This window comes from Callithrix jacchus, chromosome 1 (genome assembly GCF_049354715.1).
Source record: "Callithrix jacchus isolate 240 chromosome 1, calJac240_pri, whole genome shotgun sequence".
Lineage (NCBI taxonomy): Eukaryota > Metazoa > Chordata > Mammalia > Primates > Cebidae > Callithrix > Callithrix jacchus.
Genome location: NC_133502.1, coordinates 161,579,102 through 161,589,229, shown reverse-complemented (window position 1 = coordinate 161,589,229; position 10,128 = coordinate 161,579,102). Strand labels below are relative to the sequence as shown.

Sequence of the window (10,128 nt, the reverse complement as noted above, 5' to 3'; positions counted from 1 at the left end):
GTCACCGACCGGACGTGTGCCGAGAGCCGTAGCCGCGCCCGGAGCGGCGCGGAGCATGATGGAAGTCGTAGTAGGAAGCGGTGTGATCGTATTGAGGGGCATGCCTCCTAGAACATCGGAGAAAGCTCGCGCAAGACGAGATTCTGCTGAGAGAGAGGCTCCAAGTAGTCTGGGAAGTGTAGTCCAGTTGGCTTACCAATAGTTTCACTGGGGGAGCGGAGGTTCCGGGAAGGGGCTGAACAGGCTTGAAAAGAGGTAGGTGCGTTGCGTCGCGCGGCTCGGGGCTGAACTCTGGAGCGAGTCGAGGACTTCCGGGGTCCGCCGTGCCACCCGGGCCTACCGGAGCGTTTAAGTCTTCCTGGAGCTGAAGACCTTGTTACCATGGAAATCCTCGCCAGGGATCCGAGGTACAGGCTTGGAGCTAGGGGACAAGGGCTGTTTTTCTCCACAATCCGGAAGTCTTCTTAGGGGCCCCCTCTGAGCTTGATGGCTCCGCGGTGGATTTAGGCTGCTAGAAGAGCTCCCTAGTGCCAAAGTCAAATAAAGACCCGGCGGAAGAGCTTCGGCCTGACTTTGTTGATTTGTCTAGAGCCGGTCGTTGTATCAGATTGAGAGTAAGATGATGGATAGGAAGGTGTCAGATAGCTCTGTACGTCCCTGTGCCCTGCTGGATGCTGGGGAATTAGAGACAAACAAGGTAAGTTTTTTTTTTTCTTTTGAGACGGAGTCTTACTGTCGCTCAGTCTGGGAGCGCAGTGGCGCGATCTCGGCTCACTGCAACCTTCGGTCCACCCCGACCCCGGGTCAAGCGATTCTCCTGCCTCAGCCTCCCGATTAGGTGGGATTACCGCCACCGGCCACCGCGCCCGGCTAATTTTTGTATTTTTAGTAGAGACGGAGTTTCACCATCTTGGCCAGAGTGATCTTAAACTCCTGACCTCGCGATCCACCCGTCTCGGCCTCCCAAAGTGCTGGGATTACAGGAGCGAGCCACCACACCCGGCCAGGATAAGGCTTTTATCTCCACGTGGGAGGTGGATGATTCTCAAAACATTGAGGTTTCCCTAGCTGGCCAGATCCCCATCCAACCCCCTAGAAAAATTACAGTAATAATAGATTTTATTTATTGCACATTTTTAAAATGCCAAGTTATGTTCCAAGAGCTTACTCTTTACTCTGCATTATATTATTCACCAACAATAGCAGAGTCAGATACAGATGAGGAAACTAAGGTCTAGTGAGAGATGAAACTAATTATTCAAGATCAGTGGTGTAGTGGGATTAACCTCTACAGCCACACTATTAACTGTTACTCTATACTTCTTCCTAGTGGAGAGTTTTTCACAGTTTGCAGAAAAGGTAAAATGTATAGCAGATTTTTTTTGTTTTTTGTTTTTTGAGACGGACTCTTGCTCTGTCACCCACGCTGGAGTGCAGTGGCACGATCTCGGCTCACTGCAACGTCCGCCTTCCGGGTTCAAGCGATTCTCCTGCCTCAGCCTTCTGAGTAGCTGGGATTACAGGCGCCCGCTACCACATCTGGCTAATTTTTGTATTTTTAGTAGAGACGGGGTTTCACCATGTTGGTCAGGCTGGTCTCAAACTCCTGACCTCCTGATCTGCCCGCCTCGGCCTCCCAAGTGCTGGGATTACAGGTGTGAGGCACCGTGCCCGGCCCTTACTGACTGTTTTTTATAGATACACTCTAGGGGATTTTAGGGGATGCTGTGGAGAATATACAAGTGATGTCATCAACAAATATTAAACTCAATTGGAGGAGTTGTGTTTTCTCAAAAAACAAACAAAACAAAAACAGTTTTTATTAACATTTACTTTGCGATTTCAGGCTGTGGAATGCTCTCTTGAGCCTGTTTTCTACTTCTTTTTTTTTGTTTGTTTTTGAGTTGGGGGTCTCATGGTGAGATCGTGGCTCATTGTGGCAACCCCAAACTCCTGGGCTCAGGTGGATCCTTCCACTTCAGCCTCCTGAGTAGCTAAGACTGCAGGCACACACTACCAGCCCAGCTAATTTTTTTACTTTTTTGTAGCGACAGGGTCTTGCTAGGTTTCCAGAGCTGGTCTTGAGTCTCCTTTGTGCACTCTTCTCTCTGCCTGCTCTTGGGAGTGAGTCAGCTAAGACATCATTTTCTCCAGGAAGGCTTGCCTGACATCCTTGTCCACCCCACACTCAGCCCAGACTGGATTAGGTGCCCGTGTGATGCCAGTGCCTTACCCTCATCAGAGTTCTCATTATGCAATATCAAAGCTTTCTCTTTGTTTTCTCCACAGATTATGACTGTACCTTTTAACTTTGTAGCTGGAGCACAAGAAGTATTTGTTTAATGAATGACGGACACATTTAGGATCTGTTTAAACGCTGAGAATAATTTTGTGAATTGGTGAGTTGGCGTTTTCATGAGATTTAGCAAACTGATTCTAGCATTCAGGAGTGATCACAAATCTCTGACAGTCCTCATGTAGATTAAATTCAGCGGTTTGTCTACTTTCCCCTCTATACTAAGTTAAGATGTGACAGTTTATTCTTTTAGCTAGAATATTTCTTTGAACGTGACTGGAACATGAAATTAAAGTGATGGTTGCCTGGAATTTCTCTCTTTTAGGCAGTTTGCTATTTTAAATTCTTACAGAATAGTTTTTGGATTTTTCAGAGTTGTGGATCTCCGTCATGTATTAAAAATGTAATAATGACATACCTAAAGACTTAAGAAGTCACTGGGCACAGTGGCTTTGGCCTGTAATGCCAGCACTTTGGGAGGATGAGGAGGGAGGAACACCTGAGCCCAAGAGTTTGAGACTAGCCTGGGCATCAGAGAGAAATCCCATTTCTACAAAAAACACAAAAATTAGCCAAGTGTGGTGGTGTACACCTGAGTTCGAGCTACTCAGGAGGCTGACGCAGTAAGATTGCTTGAGCGCAGTAAGTTGAAGCTGCAGTGAGCTAAGGTAATGCCACTGCACGCCAGCCTGGGCAAAGAGCAGACACTATTTCTTAGAGCAGACCCTATCTCTTTAAAAAAAAAAAAGGACTTTAGAAGTCCATGTGTAAATTCAAATGAATTTTTATTACTTCAGTTCACTTTAATATACATGCTTGCAAATTGATTTTATGTTTATACCTGAAACTTTATCACCTTCAGTTTTTCCTCCTCTGCCATTTTTAACAGCTAATAGTTCACTGGGTTTGGCCCTTAGTGTTGACTTCAGTATGCTGAGACGAAAACCAACACGCCTAGAGCTAAAGCTCGATGACATTGATGAGTTTGAGAGCATTCGAAAGGACCTGGAGGTATGAATACAACTTTGTTTGTTTGTTTTTTTTTTTTTTTTTTTTTTTGAGATAAAGTCTTGCTCTGTCACAGAGGCTGGAGAGCAGTGGCATGATCTTGGCTCACCGCAACCTCTGCCTCCTCTGCCTCAGCCTCCCGAGTAGCTGGGACTATAGGTGCATGCCACCATGCCTGGCTAATTTTTGTATTCTTAGTAGAGACAGGGTTTTGCCATGTTGGCCAGGCTGGTCTCCACCTCCTGACCTCAAGTGATCCATCCGCCTCAGCCTCTTAAAGTGCTGGAATTAAACACGTGAGCCGCTGTGCCCAGTCATGGATACAACTCTCTTTTTTTTTTTGAGATGGAGTCTCGATTTCTGAAACAGAGTCTTGCTCTTGTTGCCCAGGCTGGAGTGCAGTGGTGTGATCTCGGCTCACTGCAACCTCTGCTTCCTGCATTCAAGCTATTCTCCTGCCTTAGCCTCCCGAGTAGCTGGGATTATAGGTGCCCGCCACCACACCTGGCTAATTTTTGTACTTTTAGTAGAGATGTTTCACCATGTTAGCCAGGCTGGTTTCGAACTCCTGACCTCAGGTGATCTGCCTGCCTCAGCCTCCCAAAGTGCTAGGATTATAGGTATTAGCCACCATGCCCAGCTGGATACAACTTTCAGAGCTTTAGGAATATTTAAGACAATAAATCTTAGGTGGGTACAGTGGCTAACATCTGTAATGTCAGCACTTTCTGGCCAGGAGTTTGAGACCAGCCTAGGCACATAGTGAGACCTTGTCTCTATAAAATATTAAAACAATTTGTTTTAAAGCTGGACAGGGTGGCACATGCCTGTAGTCTTAGCTACTCAAGAGGCTGAGGCAGGAGGATTGCTGAGCCCACGAGTTTGAGGTTATAGTGTGCTATGATTGCACTGTACTCCAGACTGGGCAACAGAATGAGACTTTATGTCATACATAAATACGTATATACACACACATACATACACAGTAACTTGAACTTCTGAACATACACATTAACTTTAACTTCTGAACTTCAGACTCTTAAACCAACAGCTTATTTGAAATCTCTGTTTGGATGCTTTACAGGCATCTCAAACTTCATATATGTTTCCTGTGGCTGCTGTAACAAAGTACTACAAACTTTGTGTTTTAAGACAACAGAAATTTATTCTTTCACAGTTTTATAGGCCAGAAATTAGTATTGCTGGGCTGAAATCAAGGTGTCAGGGGGGCCACATTCCCTATGGTGGATCTGGGGAAGAATCCGTTCCTTGGCTCTTCTAGCTTTTGGTGGCTGCTGGCATTCCTTGACTTGTGACCGCATCACTCCAGTCTCTGCCTCCAGTCATACTGTCTTCTCTTCTGTCTGTGAAAACTTCCTCTGCCTCCTTCTTATAAGGATATATGTGATTGTGTTTAGGGCCCACCTGGCTAACCCAGGATAATCCCCACCCCCCTCCCCATTCCCAAGATCCTTAATTTAGTTGCACCTGCAAAGGCCCTTTTTCCATATAAGGCAACATTTATAGGTTTCAGGATTGGGACTTGCTAGCTTTGAGAGCCATTTTTCAGCCTGCTATACTTAACATATTAAAAAAAGAAAAGAAAACTCTTGATTTCCCCTTCGATCCAGTCATCCCCTCCATTCTTCCCCATGTTTCCCATCTCACTATCTATTCAATTCCTCAGGCCAGAAACCTAGCACTCATTCCTGAGTCCTCCCTTTCTCTTAGCCTTTATGTTAAATCTGTCTGTAAACCCTTTGATTCTACCTCCAGAATATGTCTAGAATCTACCCATACCTTTTCATCTCCACTGTTATAGTCCTACTCTTAAAGTAATCGTCTTTCCCTGTATAATTTTAGAAGCATCCTAACTGGTCTTCTACTTCTGTTTTTGTCTCTTCAGTGTGTTCTGCATCCGGTATCAAGAAAGATCTTAAAAAATTTTCAAATCCTGTCATTCCAATTTAAAACTCCTCAGTAGTGTCCTGCATTTACAATGAAATCTGAATTCTTTACCATGGCCTACAAGATTTTACATGTTCTAGCGCCTCTCGAGATTCATTTTGTGCCATTCTTTGCCTTGCCCTTTATACCCTAGCCACACTGGCTCTCTTCCGTTTCCTTGAACATGCCAAACTATTTATCACTTCCATGGACTTTCCACATACTGTTTTCCCCTGCCTGGAGTGCTTCCTTTCTTCCAGTCTCTGTTTAAATGTCAGCTTTTCAATTTAAGGGGCCTCTTTTGACCCTATCCAGGTTAGAGTGTCATTCCCATCCATGCTGCCTCCGTCTCTGTAGGCTCTCACAAGGGACCATATTTTTTTCATAGCATTTATTATAACTTACAAGTATTTATTTATTGTAAAATCATTTACATTAGGAACATTGATTGCAGAAATCATGTCTGTTTACTTCACCATTGAGTTCCTAGCCTCTAGCACCTAGTAGGAGCTTCATGTGTATTTTTAAGTGTGGCCTTACTACACAGTATTAGATGTCCATTAATAAGACTTAAAATCTTCAGTGGCCTACGGAATAAATTCCAAATTCCCTAGCATGGCATATGAGGTCCTTTGTGACCTGGTCCTTGCTTATCTCTCCACTTTACACTGCTGGGTTATCTTTAATCTCAATGCCTATACACAGTCTTCCCCTTGCCAGAAAAGCCCTTTCTTTTTTCTTTGCCAGGCTTACTCCTTCCAGCTCCCAGCTGGGTTAGGTTCAATCTCATCCTCCTGTGCTAACCTCTCTCTTAGACATTATTACTCTCTGTTGTAGTTGTCTGTTTGATTTTGTTTTCCCTGCCTGGGCCATAAGCTCCCCGAAGTCAGAGATTAGTATATTTCTTTCTGCATCTGTTCCCTGCAATGCCAGGCCCAAAGGAGGGCTCAATGTAAGTCTATTTTCATTTGCTGTCCTAGTAGATACGTTGTACCCATGTTAGAGAACAGGACATTTTGCATGCATTCGCCAGCAGCCTTATTATGTATTCTTCATATTAAGAGTAACAACTTTGATTTCTTTCCCCCTGCTTCATCCCAAGAGACTTCAGTGTTCTCGAAACTCCTAATTTTTGCTTTTTAAAAACTCATATTAAGGATAAACTTTAAAGCATGGCTTACACTTCAGTTGTAACAGATCTCATAAAATGCTAGCATGCTGAACTTTGACTCTGCAGTCAGCTCACTATTGAGTTGATACTGCCTTTCCACTAAAGACAATTATCTAGTGGGTTTGCCCTGTTTTAGAGTAACTTAGAAAGCAGGGACAGTCATGCCCTAAACTACAATGAAACCAACAGAAAACTGGCCTGTTTCATTTGTTACCAACATGAGTTTGATTATACTGCCATGACTCTAGCTTCTGAAACAGCAGTTGCTCAAAGTGGGAAGCTAGTGATTTCATTCTCCTTGGATAGTCTCAGAATGATAAGAGTCTTTTGCCTTTTAGAACTTGTTTTCACAGAGTTCTACCTAAATAGGTAGAACTTTCTAACATCACTTACTAGTAGTGTAGATTAACTAGAGAGTAATCAGGAAGGTCATTTGCTACGTAAAAGGCAATACCTTATTTTATTCACCGTAATACTTTGAATATTGGCATTTATTATATTATTTATTTTTATTTTTGAGACAGGGTCTTGCTCTGTTGCCCTGGCTGGAATACAGTGGCATGATCACAGCTCACTGCAGCCTTGACCTGCCAGGCTGAGGTGATCTTACCACTTCAGGCCCCTGGAATAATTGAGAATACATGAATGCGCCGCTGTGTCTGGCGAATTTTTAAATGTTTTGTAGAGACAGATGGAGTCTCACTATGTTGCCCGTGCTAGTGTCAAACTCCTGGGCTCAAGCGATTCTTCCACCTTGGCCTCCCAAAGCACTGGGATTTACAGGCATGAGCCACTGTGCTCAGCCTGATTTTGGCATTTAAATGCCCACAGTTCAGCAGCAAGTGGTGAAGAATGGTGATAATTCCAGTGATTTGAGTAGCTGAGCCATTCTTATATGAATATTAAGGAACTTTGGATAAAACGTCATTTCACTCTCTTAGAGAAAGTTATCATGTGTTATCCTTACAGTCAGGTTAGGTGGTTATTTCTTTACCACCAAAAATCTTTACCACTTTATTTTTCTGTCTATTCTCTAGAATAATACATTTGTTGAAATACCCTTTGCTTCCCCTTGTCTGCTAACTCTTACATCTTTCCAATTGGAGCTTCCTGTTGTACCACACCCCCAACTCCTCACCTCTTGTCTCCTTGGCAATGTGGACTTCCTCTGTCATAGGTCATAGCCCTAGTCACTCTATAATTGTCTATTTGCCTGTTTTCCTATTAGACTGTGACATCCTGGAGGGTAAGGGTTATATCTTTTATCACCATATCCTCACTGTGCCCCTAACTATTTCCGAACCTAGGATTTCAGTTTGTTCTTTACACCTTAACTCCGTTGTTTACTCCATGCCTAGTACATGGTAGGTGCTCTAAATAAACATTTACTAATTGAAAGAATGTTACCTTAATCCTAAAACTTTTATACTTTCAGACCCGGAAGAAACAGAAGGAAGATGTGGAAGTCATAGGAGGCAGTGATGGAGAAGGAGCCATTGGGCTCAGCAGTGATCCCAAGAGCCGGGAACAAATGATCAATGATCGGATTGGTTATAAACCCCAACCCAAGCCCAATAATCGTTCATCTCAATTTGGAAGTCTTGAATTTTAGAGATGGATTATCTTGCATGCCAGAGCCATGGAATTGAATAAAATGATGGCAGAAGTACAAACCAGATTTAGAGAATTGAGTGCTTGCAGTCAAGCAGAATGTCAGAGATAAATGCTTCTGCATGAGATTACTGGTGCTTAACTTGCACTCTAAGCTGGAATCCAAACTCTGGTTTGTCTCTGGAAACTTTGATCCTATAAAACTGATCTGATTTTTTGCTTTTAAAAATAAATATATTTTTGGAAAAATATAAGGCATCCTTAATGAAGTATAACAGTGCTGTTAACCCCCAGACTTTAAAGGTCGTTGCTATAAGATGTAACATCATTCTTTCCATCTTTATTGAAAAACCCTAAGCACAGGACACTCTAGTTGATCCCTGACACTTGCATTTAACCCATCTATTCAACAAGTATTTTTTGAGTTCCTGCTATGTGCTACTCAACAAAGATCCCTGCCCTTGTAGAAATTAAATTCTAGGGATATTGCGTAAATCTGAAGAAATCATAGGTACCAGATCTCTTTACAGATTGGCTTTGTAACTAGTTTGGGTACAGCATTGGGAGGATAGGCAGTGGAGGGAATATGAGGAATGCTGCTTTTTTTTTTTGAGACGGAGTTTCGCTCTTGTTACCCAGGCTGGAGTACAATGGCGCAATCTCGGCTCACCACAACCTCCGCCTCCTGGGTTCAAGCAGTTCTCCTGCCTCAGCCTCCCGAGTAGCTGGGACTACAGGCACGCGCCACCATGCCCAGCGAATTTTTTGTATTTTTAGTAGAGATGGGGTTTCACCATGTTGACCAGGATGGTCTCGATCTCTTGACCTTGTGGTCCACCTGCCTCCGCCTCCCAAAGTGCTGGGATTACAGGTTTAAGCCACCACGCCCGGCAAGGAATGCTTCTAACAGTTTATTATTATTCCAACTTTCCTTCCTTTCTCAACTTGCCTAAGAATTTTTCCCAGAAAGAACCAATCTGAGAGGCAGCTCAGAGGATAATTTTGAATCATGCCCTATTGTTTGGAAGTCAAAAAAAATTTTTAAATAATTTTTATTGTTTTATGTGGAGACAAGGATCTATGTTGCCGAAGCTTGGCTCGAGCTCCTAGCATCAAGCAGTCCTTCCAAATTGCTAGGATTACTGTGCCTGGCCTGTTTTCACTAATTCAACATGGAGTCACCAGCTGTGATAGTAAGCGCCTGTTAAATCATCAGTTCTAGAGACTCTTAGTGGGACTTTAGCCTTTTTGAGGTAGTTTAAATCTGAGGAATATGAGTGGGAGAGGGCCAGGTGTGGTGGCTCATGCTTGTAATTCCAGCACTTTGGGAGGCTGAGGCAGTATTGCTTGAGTTTAGGAGTTAGAGACCAGCCTGGGCAACATAGGGAGACCTTGGCTCTAAAAAATTTGAAAAGAAAAATTGTAACCTTATTAAGAAGAGTGCACTTTTCATTCTCCTGAAAGCTGGAGTAACAATAATTGTAGATAATTTAAAAATATACTTAACTAAGGTACTAAGGCTTGAATGCCTGTTTTATGCTGGGTGCCTAATTCAAATAGGTGTTAAAGCTGGGCACAGTGGCTCACGCTTGTAATCCCAGCACTCTGGGAGGCTGGGCAGGTGGATCACTTAGCTCAGGAGTTCAAGACCAGCCTGGCCAACATGGCAAAAACCCAGTCTCTACTAAAAATACAAAAATTAGCCAGGCATGATGGTGTGTGCCTGTAGTCTCAGCTAATTGGGAGGCTGAGGCAGGAGAATCAGTTGAACCTGGGAGTTGAAGGTTGTAGTGAGCCGAGATTGCACTCCAGTCTGGGTGATGGAGTGAGACTCCACCTCTAAATAAATACATGAGAAAACTAAGGTTTAGGGATTGTTAGACTAACTTCCTAAGGTCATACTGCTAGTAAGCGGTGGAGCCAGGATCCAAATCCATTGACTCCGAAGTCCCTGCTCATCATACTACACTAAGGAAGACACTAGGAATGGTGCTGATGGCAGGAGGCTCACTGGGGGTCAGTGGGAAGAGCAAGTAACCTCAGCATTTTGGCATTACCAAAGGGACTGGCAGGGTCACTGTATATCTCAAGCTAT

At 43.6% G+C, this 10,128-nt stretch overlaps 1 protein-coding gene across 7 annotated transcripts; it reads left to right on the top strand.

Annotated features, from left to right (window-relative positions):
• The first annotated feature begins 226 nt into the window (after positions 1–226).
• CDC26 (cell division cycle 26) lies at positions 227–8,282 on the top strand. Of its 7 annotated transcripts, none has more exons than XM_035255101.3 (4): positions 227–255; positions 2,290–2,399; positions 3,214–3,307; positions 7,858–8,282. In XM_035255101.3, exons 2-4 carry the CDS (start codon positions 2,347–2,349, stop codon positions 8,032–8,034), a joined length of 324 nt encoding a protein of 107 aa, XP_035110992.1. In that variant the 5' UTR covers positions 227–255; positions 2,290–2,346; the 3' UTR covers positions 8,035–8,282. The 7 variants fall into 7 exon arrangements, with proteins under 7 accessions (XP_035110992.1, XP_078231075.1, XP_017831138.1 ...); XM_078374949.1 differs by having other exon boundaries at positions 3,186–3,307; XM_017975649.4 differs by having other exon boundaries at positions 227–407.
• The last annotated feature ends 1,846 nt before the right edge of the window (positions 8,283–10,128 follow it).

Excerpts from the sequence above, each read along its gene's own strand:
- CDC26 (XM_035255101.3), top strand. The coding sequence starts at position 2,347 with ATGACGGACACATTTAGGATCTGTTTAAACGCTGAGAATAATTTTGTG. Across the intron at positions 2,400-3,213 it reads GAGAATAATTTTGTGAATTG|TGTTGACTTCAGTATGCTGA; the intron begins GTGAGTTGGCGT and ends TTTGGCCCTTAG. Across the intron at positions 3,308-7,857 it reads GCATTCGAAAGGACCTGGAG|ACCCGGAAGAAACAGAAGGA; the intron begins GTATGAATACAA and ends TTATACTTTCAG.